Raw genomic sequence first — 19,903 nt, forward strand, 5'->3', positions numbered from 1 at the left:
AGGGGATCTGATGCCCTCTTCTGGCTCTCAGGCATGCGTGTGGTGCACACAGGTGCAGGCAAAATACTCATGTTAAGGATTCTTGAACAAAGGTCAATGGGACTTACTGTACTATTGTTTCAGCTTTTGTGGTTATTCCAAAATAAAAAATATAAACGCGGCAGTGAGACAGTAGGTCCAAGAGAGGGTACTCCTTGAAGGCCACTACTCACTGTGATGTGTCTCACGGCGACAGAAACTAGAGAACATGGAGACCCGTGGTCTTAGAAAACCAAGCACCTCGAAGTCTATGTGGGTTCCCACCTCAACTGTCCTAACTGAATCCGATTCTACATGACTCTGTGCGCTAAGCTACAGTGTGGAATTTATGGCAGTGTACGCAATCCAAACTTAGGACAGTTGCCAGCTCTAAGGAAAACAAGCCATTTTGGAGGCCCTTTGAAACTTTGCCTCATCACTCCTCCCTTAATGACAGTTTGTGTAGCTAGGCCCCAGAAGATTCCCGGGTGGATTCTTCCCTGAGCTTTGGCTCTCTGACATCTCAGTACAGAGGGCAACCACAGCGAAGGGCAGTGGCTGTGACCTGAGCTGTGTGCCTGTTGTGATGTCATTGAACCTCTGCCTGGAGACAGAAACTCTTCAGCTGAGAGAGGCATAGGCTTGAGAAATGGCATTAGGTTGGGAGCTGTGTATCCCACTGCCTGCCAGTCTCAGCTTTATAATTCTCGTTTTGTTAGTTAGTGGAATTTTGGAGGTGTTTTCTTGGTATCGGAGCCAGAAGCGGGTGGCACCCAAGAGAAAGGTAGGTAATAGCCACTCTATCCTGGGCCTCACGCCTCCACTGCTGAACCCCTGTAGGTTTGTATAAATGCTTAGCCTCTGGGCCATAGGAGGACATGACTGGAGGGAAAGGGGGAGTTGAGACAGCATGTCTCTCTCTAATTCACTTAGAAGCCTTTCATCCCAGCACTTGGGAGACAGAGGCGGGAGGGTCGCTCTGAGATCAAAGTCAGCCTGATCAGCATGTAGAGATCCAGGACAACAAGGACTACTGTCTAGAAAAAGAAGAAAAGAGGTGGAAGGAGGAGGAGGAGGCAGAGGAGGAGGAAGAGGGTGTTTTAGTGGTGGTGGCTGTAGCAACAGCAGCAGCTTTAGGATTATATTAAGAAGACACTGAGGAAGATTGTACTAGATTTTGAGATGTGTAGCACCCTTTCTAATCCTATCTTATTTTGGTTCCTACTGCAAATCCCTCCTAATACCTTCCAACACCCCAGTGCAAGGTAGGAGAGAAAGATCAGTGGGTAGATGGGGTGTACTTCCCTTTAGCTACCTCCTGCTAGTTAGGATTGCTGGGTTCTGTGGGGGCAAGTCCAACCTTTGTTTCAGGATATCTCCAACTTCTTTTCAAACTGCATCAACAGTAACCAGGAGGAGCAGAGTGGAGGAGGGGGAGTGCAGGGTGGAGGAGGGGGAGTGCAGGGTGGAGGAGGGGGAGTGCAGGGTGGAGGAGGGGGAGTGCAGGGTGGAGGAGGGGGAGTGCAAGGTGGAGGAGGGGGAGTGCAGGGTGGAAGAGGGGGAGTGAAGGGTGGAGGAGGGGGAGTGCAGGGTGGAGGAGGGGGAGTGCAGGGTGGAGGAGGGGGAGTGCAGGGTGGAGGAGGGGGAGTGCAGGGTGGAGGAGGGGGAGTGAAGGGTGGAGGAGGGGGAGTGCAGGGTGGAAGAGGGGGAGTGCAGGGTGGAGGAGGGGGAGTGCAGGGTGGAGGAGGGGGAGTGCAGGGTGGAGGAGGGGGAGTGAAGGGTGGAGGAGGGGGAGTGCAGGGTGGAGGAGGGGGAGTGCAGGGTGGAGGAGGGGGAGTGCAGGGTGGAGGAGGGGGAGTGCAGGGTGGAGGAGGGGGAGTGCAGGGTGGAGGAGGGGGAGTGCAGGGTGGAAGAGGGGGAGTGCAGGGTGGAGGAGGGGGAGTGCAGGGTGGAGGAGGGGGAGTGCAGGGTGGAGGAGGGGGAGTGCAGGGTGGAGGAGGGGGAGTGCAGGGTGGAGGAGGGGGAGTGCAGGGTGGAGGAGGGGGAGTGCAGGGTGGAGGAGGGGGAGTGCAGGGTGGAGGAGGGGGAGTGCAGGGTGGAGGAGGGGGAGTGCAGGGTGGAGGAGGGGGAGTGCAGGGTGGAGGAGGGGGAGTGCAGGGTGGAAGAGGGGGAGTGCAGGGTGGAGGAGGGGGAGTGCAGGGTGGAGGAGGGGGAGTGCAGGGTGGAGGAGGGGGAGTGCAGGGTGGAGGAGGGGGAGTGCAGGGTGGAGGAGGGGGAGTGCAGGGTGGAAGAGGGGGAGTGCAGGGTGGAGGAGGGGGAGTGCAGGGTGGAAGAGGGGGAGTGCAGGGTGGAGGAGGGGGAGTGAAGGGTGGAGGAGGGGGAGTGCAGGGTGGAGGAGGGAGAGTGAAGGGTGAAAGAGGGGGAGTGAAGGGTGGAAGAGGGGGAGTGCACGGTGGAAGAGGGGGAGTGCAGGGTGGAAGAGGGGGAGTGCAGGGTGGAGGAGGGGGAGTGAAGGGTGGAGGAGGGGGAGTGAAGTGTGGAGGAGGGAGAGTGAAGGGTGGAGGAGGGGGAGTGAAGGGTGGAGGAGGGGGAGTGAAGTGTGGAGGAGGGAGAGTGAAGGGTGGAGGAGAGGGAGTGAAGGGTGGAGGAGGGGGGATGAAGGGTGGAGGATGGGGAGTGAAGTGTGGAGGAGGGGGAGTGAAGGATGGAGGAGGGGGAGTGAAGGGTGGAGGAGGGGGAGTGAAGGGTGGAGGAGGGGGAGTGAAGGGTGGAGGAGAGGGAGTGAAGGGTGGAGGAGGGGGGATGAAGGGTGGAGGAGGGGGAGTGAAGGGTGGAGGAGGGGGAGTGAAGGATGGAGGAGGGGGAGTGAAGGATGGAGAAGGGGGAGTGCAGGGTGAAGGAAGGGAAGTGAAGGGTGGAGGAGGGGGAGTACAGGGTGGAGGAGGGGGAGTGAAGGGTGGAGGAGGGGGAGTGAAGGGTGGAGGAGGGGGAGTGAAGGGTGGAGGAGGGGGAGTGAAGGGTGGAGGAGGGGGAGTGAAGGGTGGAGGAGGGGGAGTGAAGGGTGGAGGAAGGGGAGTGAAGGGTGGAAGAGGGGAGTACAGGATGGAGGAGAGGGAGTGAAGGGTGGAGGCGGGGAAGTTAAGGGTGGAGGAGGGGAGTGCAGGGTGGAGGAGGGAGAGTGAAGGGTGGAGGAGGGGGAGTGCAAGGTGGAGGAGGGGGAGCGAAGGGTGGAGGATGGGGAGTGAAGTGTGGAGGAGGGAGAGTGAAGGGTGGAGGAGGGGGAGTGAAGGGTGAAAGAGGGGGAGTGAAGGGTGGAGGAGGGGGAGTGAAGGGTGGAGGAGGGGGAGTGAAGGGTGGAGGAGAGGGAGTGAAGGGTGGAGGAGGGGGGATGAAGGGTGGAGGAGGGGGAGTGAAGGGTGGAGGAGGGGGAGTGAAGGATGGAGAAGGGGGAGTGCAGGGTGAAGGAAGGGAAGTGAAGGGTGGAGGAGGGGGAGTACAGGGTGGAGGAGGGGGAGTGAAGGGTGGAGGAGGGGGAGTGAAGGGTGGAGGAAGGGGAGTGAAGGGTGGAAGAGGGGAGTACAGGATGGAGGAGAGGGAGTGAAGGGTGGAGGCGGGGAAGTTAAGGGTGGAGGAGGGGAGTGCAGGGTGGAGGAGGGAGAGCGAAGGGTGGAGGAGGGGGAGCGAAGGGTGGAGGAGGGGGAGCGAAGGGTGGAGGAGGGAGATTGAAGGGTGGAGGAGGGGGAGTGAAGGGTGGAGGATGGGGAGTGAAGGGTGGAGGAGGGAGAGTGAAGGGTGGAGGAGGGAGAGTGAAGGGTGGAGGAGGGGGAGCGAAGGGTGGAGGATGGGGAGTGAAGGGTGGAGGAGGGGGAGCGAAGGGTGGAGGAGGGAGAGTGAAGGGTGGAGGAGGGGGAGCACTAGCATTCTTCCTTCTCAGAGCCTCCACCTCTCTAGAGTCCTCAGGATTAAACTATCTGTAGCTGGCAAAGAGCAACTCTAAGAGCCCACAGGAGGCAAATAGTTTGCTACTGTGGACATTCTGAATTAGACCCATATCCCAAACCTGTGATTAAAACAAAAACATGTTTATATAACGTAACTGAGCTTTTTGTTGTTGTTGTTTTGTTTTGTTTTGTTTTTTCCATACAGAGTTTCTCTGTGTAGCCTTGGCTATCCTGAATTTGCTTTGTAGACCAGGCTGGCCTCTAACTCACAGCGATCTGCCTTCCTCTGCCTCCCGAGTGCTAAGATTAAAGGGGTGTGCCATGACTCTTGGCACCATTTAGGCTCTTTAAATGCACTCAGGACACTGATGCGTTGGTTCAAAGAAAAGGAATAAATATTTGTTTTATTTTTATGTTTATTTATTTGCTTACTTACTTATTTGGGTTTTTGAGATAGAGGTCTCTGTAATCTTGGCTATGCTGGACTTACTTTGTATAACAGGTTAGACTTGAATTCACAGCAATCCACCTGACTCTATCCTCAACTGCTGGGATTAAAGGTGTGTGCCACCATGCCCGGCTTTATTTGTTTTATTTTTAATGGTGACAAATACCATTAATACCCTTAAACTGATCCAGGGCATCATTGTGAAATCCCAGGAGTTTGCTATGTGCTAAGAAGGACTTACGGGATAGAATTGAAACTCTGTCTTCAAGCCTCACTCGGCTTCTCACCTTCCCAGCCCCATCTCCCACAGCTCAGCAAAAGTGCACCTGAAAAATGTAACAGGGCCCAGACCTTAGCACAGCTGACTCCATGATGGAAGTGCCACTCAGGCTGTAGAACTCAGCACATAGACAGCACCTCCTGCCGAGACTTAGACAAGGGCCTGATCCATCAACGTCTTTAACAGTTCTGAGGAAACCTCAACATACACTAACCTCACTTTTTGGCTTCTGTAGTTCTGCTTCTGGGTAACTGTTCCTTGTTAAATGAAGTATTGCCAACCCAGAACACGCTTTTTTGTGCTTTAAATCTTATCCTGGAAAAGGCTTGAGGCTACAACTGGGATCCTGAACACCCAGTGTAGTTGCTGGCCAGGTTAATAAAAGCTTTCTGTTGGCTTAAACCCATGTCTGTCCAGTCTTCTCCAGTGACTACCCCACAACAAAAATCACAATTTGCCATTCTCGGTGACAGTCTCACTTGCTTGCCATGTTTTTTTCATCCAGAAATCTGATGACTCTTTATCTCTAGCACAAATGACAACTCATGGGGACATTAATCAAGGTCTTCTCTGTTCACTGACATCTTTCTATTACAACATTTACTACATTTAAAAAAATGTGTGTGTGTGTGTGTGTGTGCGCGCGCGCAGGTAGAAGTAGAGGACAATCTGAAAGGGTCAGTTCTTTCCATCTGCCTTGATGGTCCTAGGAATTCAACGCAGGCTGCAAGGCTTGGCAGCAGGCACCTTTACCCACTGACCACTGTTTAAGTGACTGTTTCCCTTGTTAATGCAAGTCTCTACAGTTCATGGCTCATATTTATCTTTAGAGCTAGTACTCCACACAGTAATCTAGAGCTTAGTAAAAAAAATAGTTCATTTGTATGAGTGTGCATGCATGCACACACAGATGCCAGGCCATGCACGGGGAGGTGAGAGCACATCATGTGGAGATTGCTTCTCTCCTTTTACTATGTGAGCTCCAGAGATGGAACTCAGGTCATCAGACATGGTGTCACAGATATTATCTTGCTGGTATCTTAGTATATTTAATAAATCACTCACAAATAAATAAAGGAGATGGTACCTAATGATATGGCTACGGAAGACAACTGAGTTGATACTTGATGTGGGACATAAGAATATCCCTAGATCAGGTGGGATGTATTGTCAATAAAATCTCCAACCTAGAACGTAAACCTGACTTAATGGTTCTTTCTGTGTGTGTTTCTCTAGGCTTCAAAGCAACAGACCCAGAAGCTCACAGGTCAGAACAATTCTACCCCCTTATTGCTACCTCAAGGCTGATGGCAGATCTGCTTTAACATTCTAGTCTTTAACAGCAGGTGGAGGAAAGTGGGGAAAAGGGATGAGACTGGAGAGTACACCATCTCTCTAACACCTTTCCTTCCAGAGTCACGCGAACAGTCCGTATCCCTCCTTAGCTCCTTTTCTCACACTTCTCTGTCCATATATTTTTATGTAAAGCACAAAGCATGGGTAGGAAATTCGGTGGGTCAGGAGAACGTATGGAGATAACCCCCAAGAGTTTGATGAGGGAGGTCTGTTACCTGTATTCCTCTAGCATGGGTTTGGGGTAGACATCTTTGAGGGAGAACCGTGTCAGGGTCTCTGTGTCCCCCACTGCCATGTACTTCCCAGTCCTGTGCTTCTAATGGGGGGGGGGCTTACAGTACATGATGGAGAGAGCATAGCATGGACTTTGAAAAGACTTGATAGCTGTGCTGTGTCACTAATTGGCTCTGTGATGGGCACGACTTCACCTTTGCCCTCATGATTGTTAAGTGAAGGGGGTTCTTAGATGACGTCAGCAGGCACTATGCTAAATAGCATCTTCTTTACTCCTGTTACCAGCTTCACAGGCAGAAGAAGCCAGGCTGCGTTTTATTGGTGGTGATGAAGTGACGGGGTAAGCAGAGTCTGACTTCAGTCTGTCCTATTGACAAAATGCCTGTGCTGGCTTGGTTCATGCCAACCTGATATAAGCCAGTGTTGTGTTGAAGAGGGCACCTCGACTGCCCCTTCCAGATCACCACGTGGGCAGGACAGGGTGCATTTTCTTAATTGATGACTGGTATGGTAAGGTCCAGCTCACTGTGGGTGGTGCCACCCTGGACTGGTGGGTGTAGGTGGAATAAGAAGGCAGGGTGAGCAAGCCATGAAAGCAAGCCAGCAAGCCAAGTTCCTCCACGGCTTCTGCATCAGCACCTGCCTCACGGATCCTGACCTGAGTTCCTACTCTGGCTTCCCTCAGCAGTGGAATATGATCTGAGAATTGTAATAGGAAATACATCTTTTCCTCGCTAGTTGTTTATGTTTAATCACAGTGATAGAAGCCCTAATGAAGGCACCATCTTAATTGTAAATGCTATAAGTAAAATATTTGTACTTCATCTACTTTAAGAGCAATTATCTGCTTCCTAGATTAACTTTCTATTTCTCCTGGGTTAGCGTACTGGTACTTTAATATCACTTCAGTTCCATTGATGTTCTTCGCTGTGTCCAGTATTACAGGATTTCATATCGACTGGACCCAGCAATATGCACTATGGACAGTATACAAGCGTCTTGGACGGATCTTACGACAATTGGAAAATGCAAGGTCAGGAAACAGAGTTTCTGGGTGCCAGAGGGGGGGTGGTAGATAAAGATTTAAAATAAAGGAAGGGAGGAATAAAACAGAATGAAAAGGGAGAGATAAAGAGAAAAGTTCGAATAATAGAAAATTTTAGATGTATTTATAGTTAATGCTTATGGATGTTTTGCCTGCATGTATGTCTGTGCACCACAGGCGTGCCTGCTGCACCCAGCATCCAGAAGAGTGCATGTATCTCCTGGTACTGGAGTTACAGAAGTTTGTGAACCAACATGTGTGTGTTGGGAATAAAACTTGGGTCCTCTGGAAGAGAAGTCATTGCTCTTAACTAATGAGCCATCTATCCAGCTCCCACAGCAGTGAGGTTTTGTTTGTCTGTTGGTTAAAAGTACATTTATATTACCAGTATTTTTTCTTGTGTGTGTCTGTGTGTGTGTGTGTGTGCGCGCGCGCGCGCGCGCGGGCACGCACCTGTCCCATATCATGCATGTGGAAGTCAGAGGGCAAGCCAAGGCAGTCAGTTCTTTTCTCCAACATGTGTGTCTTAGTGATCAAACTCAGGTCTTCCGGCTTAATGGCAAGCATAGGGTGTGTGGGTGGGTGTGTGGGTGTGTGTGTGTGTAAAACGAGTGTGTCACTTCTTTGGTGCCATCCACATTGCTTACTGAGATAGAGTCTCCCACTTGGATTCACTGATTGGCCATGGCTGGCCAGTTAGTGAGCCCACGGATGCACTTGTCTCTGTTTCCCCAGCACCAGGCCACCCTGTCCATTCATTATCATGTGGGTTATGGGCATGGGCCTCAGCTTTTCTAATTGTGTGGCATGCACTTCACTGACTGACTTGTCTGTCACTGACTGCTTTGATGGAGGAATTCTTCATGTAAATGATTGATGTTTGTGAACGCAACTCCTTATCCCCCTCACATCTCCCTTAGACCAAGCATATTTTGGATTTGAAATGACTATTCCCTTTCTCCTTCCTAATTTTCCCTTACTGGCTCCTGAGAAAATGAAAACATCTCTCTTGTTTTTCAGGGTGTCACTTGTGGAGCAAAGTTTACCTGACTCCCAAACTGTGTCTTCTTCCTCTGTTTTTGACTTTGTGGCTCAGGAGGCTGTCTCACCTGGCTGCTGCTGTCGAAAGGGAAAGCATTCTAGTGAGTACAGCACATCCTCTGGATCCTCCAACAACAGCTCGAGCCTGTCTTATCTCCCTGTCCTTTCTGAAGGAACAACTTCGCATTTCCCCAGCAATAGTGGACCTGTTTCCCCGCCAAAGGCACACTCTGTGTCCAGGAACCAAGGCACACCCCAGACTACTTTTAAGATGACAGATCCTGAAAATTCAGGGGTTTTTCAGGATTTGTCAGCTCATCCTCCCTTACATGGGCCAAATTCTATTTTGAATGAGAGCCCGGGACCCCCAGTAAGGTCTCCACTCCAGTTCTCTCCTTTTGCCAGAGGAGACCTGGAAAGACACATATCTCAGAAGTTTTCTGCTTTGCGGAAACAACCCGTACCTCTGCCAGTGAAGAAATCCTGGGACATGCTCAATGATCTGGCAGAGGTACCAGGGGTCTCTGAACAAGAGAGACCCAAGACTCAGTTGCCTACACCCATTCCTCAGAGAGCTGAGAAAAATACATACAGATCTCCAGGTGTTTCATCACTTCATTTACCGAAAAAGGATCCAAAGCACGTGTCAGAACAGAGTATAGAACAGAGGGTCATAGGCCTTCCAGAAAAAAGGGTACATCCACAAAAGGCACAAGTACCTAGGGTGGAGCTGGCACCCAAGATGCCGTATTCAGCCAAAGACAGCATGAGGGTCACGCCACTGCCATTGCGTCAGGTTGTGGACTTAATGGGAATCAGCCCAGAACCACACTCGGAGGTGATCAAATCTGTGAGGTTTCCCCCAAAGCCATCGACTCCAGGACAACCTCATCAGGACATGGACCCTTCGAAATTCACCCCATGGCGCAAAGACTTGGACTATTCAGAGGTGAGCTCATGGCAAAGTCACAAAGTCGTGAAGACTGAAGTGTTGACCTCCAGGACCTGGCCACAAATGAAGACTACTCTTGAGATGGCACCGTCACATCACCAAGGTGTGAGAACAACCCCAGGGGCACCAGATAAAGGGGCAGCACCTATAGTAATGAGCCAACAGCATCCAGTTACAGAATCCAAAGTGGTGCCAGCTACGCTGCCACTTCAAGGAATGGGATATTTGGGAGGTCACACAATCCCACAACCTAAGCTCATGGATTCAGTGAACTTGCCCTGGGACTCACAGGACATAAAATATGAGAACCCAGTCCTGGATCCAAGATTGCAAAGTATGAAATCTGTGGACATAACAACAGATTTAGTCCCAGAAAGGGCAAAACATGGACTGCTGATCTCAACGATGGTTTCTACCAATTTGGCCCCAGAACTTCATCAGCAGAACGTACACCCTGAAGAATTAACCCCCATTCCACAATCACAGTGTAAGAATTCCATGCCATCAGCCCCAGAGTCTCAGCTTCAAGGTGTGAAGTCGGGTTCTGTGCAATCAGTCCCAGAGTCTCGGCTTCAAGGTGTGAAGGCGGGTTCTGTGCCATCAGCCCCAGAGTCTCGGCTTCAAGGTGTGAAGTCGGGTTCTGCGCCATCAGCCCCAGAGTCTCGGCTTCAAGGTGTGAAGTCGGGTTCTGCGCCATCAGCCCCAGAGTCTCACCTTCAAGGTGTGAAGTCGGGTTCTGCGCCATCAGCCCCAGAGTCTCGGCTTCAAGGTGTGAAGTCAGATTCTGCGCCATCAGCCCCAGAGTCTCAGCTTCAAGGTGTAAAGACGGGTTCTGCGCCATCAGCCCCAGAGCCTCAGCTTCAAGGTGTGAAGTCGGGTTCTGCGCCATCAGCCCCAGAGTCTCACCTTCAAGGTGTGAAGTCGGGTTCTGTGCCATCAGCCCCAGAGTCTCACCTTCAAGGTGTGAAGTCGGGTTCTGCGCCATCAGCCCCAGAGCCTCACCTTCAAGATGTAAAGTCGAGTTCTGCGCCATCAGCCCCAGAGCCTCACCTTCAAGGTGTGAAGTCGGGTTCTGCGCCATCAGCCCCAGAGTTTCAGCTTCAAGGTGTGAAGTCGGGTTCTCTGCCATCAGCCCCAGAGTCTCACCTTCAAGGTGTGAAGTCAGGTTCTGCGCCATCAGCCCCAGAGTCTCGGCTTCAAGGTGTGAAGTCGGGTTCTGCGCCATCAGCCCCAGAGTCTCACCTTCAAGGTGTGAAGTCGGGGTCTGTGCCATCAGCCCCAGAGTCTCAGCTGAGAGTTGGAGCACAACCCCAAAGTGTACAACCTGATGGGTCGTCCCCAGATTCACAGTTACAAAGAAATATATCAGTAGATTTAAATCCTGGTTCACAATCTCAAGGTATGGAATACATTCATTCAGCAGCACCGCAGGAGTTACAAGGGGATATCAATATGGTGGAGTTGACCCCAAGATCATCACTAGAAGATGCAAAATCTGTAAACTTGGCACCAAAACAATGTTCACAGAACATCAGCTCTGATAAGGTAGCCCACATTACGGTGCTTGAAGATATGAAAGTTTCATTGGTAGAAGGTACGAGTTTAATTCCTGAGGCCCTGGTGGAAACTGTGAAAGTTGATGAGTTGATCCCAAGCACACACCTTGACGCAGTAAAACTTTTAGAAGTGAGCCCCAACTCAAGTCATCACATCCCAGAACCAGAAGGGCTGACCCTACAGCAGCAAGCCTCAAAAGTGAGGGTGACCTCTGCTACCTGTCATCAGATGGTAGAATCTTTAGAGTTGACCCGGTCGTCATTAGCAATGACTCCAGCACCACTGACCCCAAACTCAGAGTCTATGGAATTGAGCCTGCCACCACTCCAAGAGGCTCTTGAAACCCAAGCTGTAAAAGGAAGGAAAGAGACTCCACAGTCACGACACGCAGTCAAAAATACTCCGGATTTGCTACCAAAATCAGAAGTGCCGAACATAAGCTCAGAAGGAGTGGCTCCAGATCCACAGCCCCCAGATGTGAAGTTGGCTCATGTGACTCTAGAATCACATTCAGAAGTTACTAACTCATCAGAAATAACTCTGAGATCAGAACATGAAAACCCAGTAAATATTAGATTGATGTTGCCTAAACTGGGTGACACACAGGGAACCACTGCAGAAACATATTCTGAAGTGGGGTCTCTGGGGTTGACTCTAGAACCGGGGGCACGATGCGAGAGATCAGAGTCATTGGCACAAAATTTGAAATCTTCAGAATTATCAGAATTAACCTCTGAACTGTCTACCCTAGTTGTAGAACCTACAGAGTTAACTACAGGACCCAAACCTCATATTAAAGATGCGGTCCCAGGGCCACAGCTCCATAAAGTAAGATTTAGGCAACTGGACACAGAATCACAGTTGCCAAATGAGCAATCTGTGAGTTTAACACAATTGTCATCTAGAGGAGTGGTAGAGCCTGAAAAGGCAAATCCAGAGACATGGCTACAGGGTTCATCACTAAAGGAATTGATGGAGGGGACACAACCTTCAAAAGTGAAATCCATGAATTTGAATGTAGACCCACAACAGCCAATTGTCAAGTCAGAATTGATTCCAGGACCACAATTACAAAGTGTCAGATTTCAAAATTCATATCAAGAGTTAAACCTTCAAGGGGAAACACCAGCAAATTTCATCTCAGACCCCTCGTATCATCCTGTGAGACCTGATGATGTGACATCATTTCCTCCATGGCCTGGAATCAAATTAACAGACTTTTTTTCAGATCCAAATGCCCTAGAAGCACAACCACACCACGTGACACCTGTGGAGGTAAACCGAGGGCCAAGCTTGCACACTGTGAAACTTTCTGATCTGACCCCAGAGCCCAAGCACCATGGTTTCAAAAACATACAGTTCATCCCAGGTGTTCAGCTTCAGGAGAGGAAGTCTCAGGGATTTACACCACAATCATTTTGGCCACTAAGGCAAGAGCCACCATTGGACAACAGGAAGCTTGCTCTGCCTACAGAAGGATGGGACCTTAGCAGAATGAAATCTGCAACACAAGCCTCTGAAGTTCGGTATCCAAATGGGATGTCTCTGGGTGTAAGCCCAGGACTGTGGCAACAAGATACTACGTTTTCTGATTTGGCTCCAGGGCCAAAACTTGAAGGAGTCAAATTTGGCAAGCAACGCACAGGACTGGTGCTTACTGGTGTAACTTCTGAGACTCCACAGTTAGTGACTCATGTTCCCAAACTAACAAAGATGACTCCAGGCTTACAAGATACGAGGCAGGCAAACTTTAACTCAGGGCCACGCCTGAAAGATGTCAAATTTTTTGATGCACCAAGAACTCAACTTCAAGGTGTGAAAACTTCAGAGCTAAACTCGGGCCCACGGTTAGAAAGTGTCAAAATTTCTGAATGGACCGAAGAGCCAGAGAGGCAAAGGATGAAGCCAGAGTTGACAGCACAAGAGTCTCTGTTTCAAGGCATAAAACACGTTACAGGGAATCAAGTACCTGGCTTTGAAGACAAAATGCCGTATAGAGGGGCATGTGATCCACACATAGCAAATGCAGGATCAATGAGATTGAATTCTGGGGTACACTTAGCACATGCAGATCATTCTGAGCTGATCAGAAGACCACAGGCCCAAGGGATAGGATCTTCTGAATTGATCCAAGGACCTGTGGAGGTCTCAAAGCGAGAAAAGCTGACAGCTGTAGAGATGATATCAGGGCCAAATTTGGGAGCTATGAAATCTATGCAGTTAAGGCCAAGTTCAGAGCTTGGACAAGTCAAATGTATGCTGTCAGCCACAGGGATGCAAGCAGGAGATAGGAAACAAGATAGGGAATCTGTGATCTCAACCCCAGGACAATGTCTAGGAAGGACAAAATCTACTGTGGTATCCCCAACCGGTTCCCAGGCAGTAGATATAAAAACTGTGAGGATTCCAGGTACAAGGATTCAAGACTTGAAAATTATGGGTTTGTTTGGTGATATACAGCCTCAGGATGCAAATGCCATGGGTTTCAAACTTGAATCACAGAAGCACGGGGAGCATCCTGTGACCTCTGTCCCAGGGCTGCTGTCTCAAGAGAATCCTATAGAGGGCGCTCAAGGGCCGCAATTGCAAGGCACAGAGCCCCAGGCACTGACCTCACAACCTCAAATTACAGATAGGAAATATGCAGTTACCTCATGTTTGGAACAGCAGAGTCTAAAACCTGGGGCTGTGGCCAAAATACAAGAGATCCAAGGGATGGAATTTGCAGAACTAGTCTCAAGACAACAGCGTCAAGGGATGGAACCTATCTGTTTAACTCCTGTACCTGGACTGGATGGCCAGATATTGATAAACTCACCTGAGTGGAAACATGGGATATTCAACCAACTGAACAAACAGTTTGACTCAGATCAAGAATCCAAACCTGCAGATGTCAAATCCAGAGAGATTAACTCTAAGGTGCAATTCAAAGATTTGTCATTTGAATTGGCTCCTAAACCAGCTGTGCACAGTGTAGAAGGTAGCGAGCAGCAACATGGCATACAGGTGCCAAGTGTGAAACCTTGCCAGTTGACTCCAGCATCACAGATTCACCAGGCAAAAGCCTCGGAGTTAAGGTTCCAGCCACAGTGGTCAGGTGTGAAAACTGTGGTACTAACTACAGAATCACAGACTGGAAGCACAAAGACTACTCAATGGGTACCATTATCTGAATTTCAAAGTGAGAAATGCAGAGGGTCAAACTTGAGGTCACAGTCTCAAGGGGTCGGACCTCCAGCACCGGAGCCATCTACACAATGGGGAGGTGTGAGGTCATCTGAATTGACTGACAGGTCAAAAGGTCGAGGAGAAAAATCTGTGGCATTTCATCTTGAGCCGCAGTTGCAGCACGTAAAAACCTCTCCGCTAGCAACAGGGCTTCAGAAACCAAAAACTTTTAACTTAACTTCAGAGCCACAGCCTCAGGGTCTCAAAACTGCGGAGGTAACCGAGGAGCCACGGGTTGAAAGTGTAAGATCTGTTCAGTGGATACCAGGACCTGAGTTCCACGGTGCAAAGTTCTTAGGACTGAACTGTGGCTTACCATCTCAAGGTGTCAAGTCTACAGAACGGAAACAACCCACACTGTTGGGAGTTGGGAAGTCACCTGAAGTGATTCTGGGGCCAAAACATCAAGGGAAAAAATCTGTGGATTTTAAACCAGGACCAGAGCTGAAAAGGGGGGAAAAGTGTGCATCAACCTCAGAGCCACAGCCTCAAGGTGTGAAAACTGTGCCATTACAGCACGGGACACAGCTTGAAAATACAAAACCTGTTCAGTGGAGTCCGCTGTCTGACTTCCAGTTTAAGAAATCTATGCTGAATCTTGGGGTACAATCTACAGCCACCACACACAAAGAATTAAAACCCTCAGTACAACCAATAGATGAGAAAACATCAGATACATTGACTACAAGGCCCAAGATACAAGGCAAACAACCTTCCATGCCAGCCCAAGAATATTCATCTCACGAGTTCAAAAGTATTGATTTTAATTTTGACCTACAATTTAAAAAGATAACACCATGTGACCCAGCCTTAAGGTCAAAGGTCAGTGATATAAAACCAGCGACATTCAAACCCAGGTTTCATTGTGAAGATACGAACTCTGCTGAATTGACCCCCAGAATACAGCCACAGGAAGTAAAACCCGTAGGGTCACGCCCAAGAACACAGACTCAAGATGTGACATCTTTAGTGTTGAAACCAGAGTCACAGTCCTCACAAGTGAAACGTGGGGTGTTTAGCCAAAGGCCACAGTCGCAAAACAGTAAAAACACAGAGTTGAAAAGTGCGAAAGTCTCTGAGTTGGCACTTCAGACAAAGCCTCACGGTAGGAAACCTGAGCCCCAGTCTGGGTCCCAGTGGCAAAGTGCAAAATGTCCTGACTTGACACCTGAAACAAAGTCCCAAAAGATGAAATGTGTCAAGCTAAGTCACAGCTCGCCACTGAAAGGTAAGCCATTTACTGACATAACCACAGGGACCAGAATACAAAATGAAATCAAACCTAGTCTAAAGCTAGAAGGTGAGAAACCAGATTTCACCCCAAGGAAATTGTTTTTAGGCACAAAGTCTGTAGGACTTGATTCACGCACCCATTTGCAAGAATCAAAATACCCTGAGCTGGTCATGGGCACAAAACTTCAAGGTGCAGATGCTGTGGGACAACACTTTGCAAGTATAAAATCTTCTCAAGTGGTAACACCGACAAAATCCCAAAGTGGAACATCAGTGAACTTCAGTTTTGGACCACAGACACTAAATAAAAATCCATCTGAGTTGGTTCAGGGAACAGAGACCGAGCTTCTAGATGAGTCATCTCTGGAATTCAAGCCTGAGCGTAGATTACAAGGTAGGAAATCCTGTGAATGGAGTCGCTGTAAAAATGTTATGTCATCCCACACTGGGATGGCGGATGGAGACTCCTCAGAGTTGCATCCTCGTCCAGACCTTCAAGGTATAAAATCTAAGGTGTTCTGCCTTGGGCCACATTTCGAAGATGTGAATTCTGCATGTTCTCCCAATACAAATTCTCAATATATAAATTCCAGCAGGTGTACACCTGGGTCACATTGGCAAGCCAGTAAATCTCCATGCATTGCAGAGCCAAGCCCACAGTGTATAAATTTGGTGTGCACTCCTGCACCACATTTGCATGGAATGAATTCTTCCACATGCCTTTCAGGATCAAAATTGCATTGTATAGATTCTACTGTGTGCAACTCTAAGCCACGTTTCCAAAACGTAAATTCTTCTGCAAGCTCCCTGGGGTCAAGTCCCCAGTGTGCAAAATCTGCTAAGTGCAAGCCTGAAGCACATTTTCAAAGTGTGAGTCATTCGTCATCAATTCCATCTGTTCCAATAGAATCACAGGATCAAATTATAAATTATGTAAGTATTAGTGCAAAGCCACTAGATCAAATGTTCAAATCTGTATTGATTCCCAAACCAGTGTTTCTGATGGCAAAACCTGAAGACTTAGCACCAGGACCATGTCCTCAGGTTATCGAACCAATAGGAGTCACCACAAGATCAAGCATTAAAGTAACGGAGTGTTTGGATTTACTCCCAAGACCACATCTTCAAGAGCAGGAAACACCTATGGAATTAACGCCAAGGGCAACTGTTGAAATGCATCCTGCAGAGTTCATCTTACAGCAAACACCTCCACCTGAGGAACCGACAGTGTTAACGCACGAGCAAAGGCTTCATGCTGAAAGTCCTCTAGGGCTCAAAACAGAATCGCCTAAGGCAGTGGAAATTGAGGATTTGAATGAAGAACTGGTGTGTCCGAATAGCAACAAAAAAACGATCACATCAGAAAAACTACAAGCAGAGAATTACTTCTCTAGATTCACAGACAGCCCTTCAAACCCATTTATTACAAGCTCTGTCAAATCGACGGAATTTGGGCACCTTCAGGGATCTGGGATAGCAAAAGTATCAAGAACTTTGTCTATGAAAAACCTTGGGGTTGGTATTTTACAGCCTGCACAGTCCTATACAGACTCTATCATTTTTAAATTATCAGCTCTTCTCTTGGCTCTCCATAATCAACCCCGCAACAAAGCAGAGAACACTGTGGGAGCCCCATATCCTGAGATGTGGGAGAGGGACCTCATATCTAAGGAAGGAGCTGAAAAGAAGCACAAGGAGGAATTTGGGGGTTCACTCCAGAGCGCTTCTCCGTATCCACTGAGATTCCTACCAGAGGAGTTTCAGACAGGACTAGGGACTCGAAGAAGCCCTTTGCGTTCTTTTCTGGGCAGACGACAGAATGTGTGGGAAAGCCATGTCTGCAGGCAGCGACTACCTAGGAAATATCTCTCCAGTATGCTGATGCTGGGGAGTGTTCTCGGAAGCACGATGGAAAGGAAGCTTTGCTCTCATCCATTTTTAACAGAAGGATCCACTATGGAGATCTGTCGATCTATCCAGAATTTATTTGGGGTTCCAGATGAACTGATGGAATGTTCCCAGCGCCTGCTAGAGAGGGGTCCAAGAACTGTTTCCCAGAATTCAGTTAAAAACTACATTCAGAGACATATTTGTTGTCACAAGAAGAGAACACCTTTGAAAACGTGGACACGCGGCTCCACCTCTTCCATAATACGGCAATACTCTGGCACTAGATTGGGAATAAAGAAGACAGACTCGAAGCTCAGTCAAACATTCCAGGAAGTCCCTCAGCAAGAGCCTGCCTCCTGTTCAGGGCCCCAGTCTCCTGCATTAGTGAGACCAGAGTCTACTCTTGGGATATTTTACAATATGGATGATCATCCTCTTTCCAGGAAGGAGAGTAAAACCTCACAGAATGATTCACAGGCAAGGACTTCTGAGACCCTCACAGCAAACTCTCTCCCCCTGGCCAACACTGATATCTCAGAACAGCTCAAAAGCCTAAAAGAACTGAAGTTAAAAGTAGCAGCGAAACTCCTAAGGAGTCAAATACCCAACAACGTCCCTCTGCCTCCATCGTCAGGTCTTGTCCTAAAATATCCTACTTGCCTAAAATGTGGCCGATGGTCAGGGATTAAATGCTATCATAAGTTCCAGTCTGCTTTTGGGCCCTATCTTCTTATCTATCCGACACTCCACCTTGTAAGGACCCCTAAAGGCCATGGTGAGATTCGGTGTCATCTTGCTTTTAGAGTGGAACCTGGGAAAAGACCTCAAATCTCAAAGTACCGCAGAAGAAACCGAGCGGGTCCACGGAAGGGCACTACATTACCACCACGACGGAAACCTAAAACCTCGAAGGTGGCTTCTACAAGTCCTGCTCTTAAAAGAGATTTCCAGTCCAGTACATCCCCGTCTGCTGCTTCTGTCCAAGGCCACATGAGACAAACGCAATGGGGCAGCAGAGGTGTGGGAGCAAAGACAGAGGCCAAAGACTATAAAATTTGTCAGGATGGAACACGGGACAAATCAAGGCTCAGAAAGAGCTCTCCCTTAAAATACCCAAAGAAGACAACCACTAAGGGACCTAAAACAGAAAACACAAACCTCTACAAAAACAGTCGCATGACCGAAGAGAATCCTCCCGGAACACGGACAGATCTGTCTAAAAACAAGAGTATTACACCCTGTCAAGAAAGCACCAGTTCTTCAAAGAAACAGCCTGAGAAATCCTCCAAACCCAGGTTCATCCAATTGCCTTTTCAGGGCCTAAGGTCTAAGATACTCCAAAAATCACTTAGAATTTTGCGTAGTTTTAGACAGAAGCTTGAGGACAGGACAAGGCCAGACAATTCGTGCTCAAGCAAAAATATGCGCCCCAAACAAAAAGCCAAGGATTCTTGCCCAACACGGGCCAGCACGCCAGTTGCCAAGCACAGGGCAACAGGTTTGATCCCTAAGCAAGAGAACATATTGCAGGAGACAAGTGAACAATGCACACAAGCTCAACAGTCAAAACATGTGAACACTCTCCAACCCAGACCTCTGCAGCTGCAGAAGACCATGATCTCTAAAAGAGACGTCTCTATCCAGGATAAAGACAGTAGTCAAGCAAAGAAAAACTACAGTGATGAAATCCCCATCTCAGAGCTTAAGTCCCATGTAGGAGCCGAATTTCAGGCCCAAGAGAAAATAGTGGCTGACTCCCCCTTGAAGAAAACCCTGCAGAGTAACTTTAAAGAGAAGCGCACACAGGAGGAGGAACATCATGGCTTCTTCGGGGAGAGAGCCCTATGTTATAAGTCTGAAAGACCCCATCGCAGCCTCTCTGAGAGAACTCCTCGAAATGTCTCTCAGAGGAGAAATTACAGTCCTTCTCAGAGAAAGCACAGCAGTCCCTCTGACAGAACCCTCAGAAGTCTCCCTGACAGGAGGCATCGCAGTCCTGCCCATCAAAGTCTCTTCAAGGAAAGAGGTCACAGTCAATCAGAAAGGAGACAACCTAGTCCTTCTCAGCGAAGCCGTCAGAGTCCTTCAGGGAGAAGCCCTCAGAGTCCCTCAGGGAGGAACCTTTGTGATCCTCCAGAGAGAAGAGGACACAGTCCCTCTGCAAAGAGTCCACACAGTCTTTCTGGAAGGAGCCAACAGAGTTCCTCTCCTCAGAGGTGTCCCAGTCCCTCAAAAAGCTTCTACGTTAATCTCACCCAGAGGACAGGAGGCAGTTCTTTGGAAAGGGCCCATGGTCGTCTCTCTGAAAAAAACTCTTCCAGCCCCTCTGGCAGGAAAAGTCATACCTCTTCTGAAAGAACACCCTACTTAATATGCAATAACATGGTACACAGGCCTTCTTCCAAACTCATCCGCCGTCCTGAACAGACTCACTCCAGTCCTGAGCCCTTCAGCAGTCACTCTGAGAGGAGCCAGAGCAGTCCCACTGATATAGATACACAGTTGCTTTGGAGCAGGTTGTATGCACAAGCTGGCCATGAATCAGGGAGTGGCAGTAGCTGGTGCCATCTGGGCACCTGAGTGGACCCCATGGGATTATGTCTGTTCCCAGCATCCTCTAATAAATACCATGTAACGTAGCAGTGCAGCAGCATCTTTTTTTCTTATGCTAGGCTTAGCT

General features: G+C 48.9%; 1 protein-coding gene and 1 long non-coding RNA gene across 3 annotated transcripts in view; one reads left to right on the top strand and one right to left on the bottom strand.

Annotated features, from left to right (window-relative positions):
• Nucleotides 1–19,903, bottom strand: part of LOC311591335 — a 46,053-nt gene that overhangs the window by 24,533 nt on the left and 1,617 nt on the right. The gene's annotated exons all lie outside the window — the stretch shown is intronic.
• LOC311590746 (uncharacterized protein) lies at nucleotides 664–19,851 on the top strand. The gene is made up of 6 exons (XM_084770016.1): nucleotides 664–802; nucleotides 5,924–5,954; nucleotides 6,563–6,617; nucleotides 7,215–7,310; nucleotides 8,343–9,988; nucleotides 10,085–19,851. Exons 1-6 carry the CDS (start codon nucleotides 668–670, stop codon nucleotides 19,801–19,803), a joined length of 11,682 nt encoding a protein of 3,893 aa, XP_084626142.1. The 5' UTR covers nucleotides 664–667; the 3' UTR covers nucleotides 19,804–19,851.

This window comes from Acomys minous (genome assembly GCF_964271855.1).
Source record: "Acomys minous genome assembly, chromosome: 20".
Lineage (NCBI taxonomy): Eukaryota > Metazoa > Chordata > Mammalia > Rodentia > Muridae > Acomys > Acomys minous.

Bases quoted from the DNA above. Each gene is read 5' to 3' on its own strand.
- LOC311590746 (XM_084770016.1), top strand. From the start codon at position 668: ATGGCATTAGGTTGGGAGCTGTGTATCCCACTGCCTGCCAGTCTCAGC. The intron at 803-5,923 runs GTAGGTAATAGC...GTGTTTCTCTAG, and splicing joins GGGTGGCACCCAAGAGAAAG to GCTTCAAAGCAACAGACCCA. The intron at 6,618-7,214 runs GTAAGCAGAGTC...CGCTGTGTCCAG, and splicing joins GGTGGTGATGAAGTGACGGG to TATTACAGGATTTCATATCG.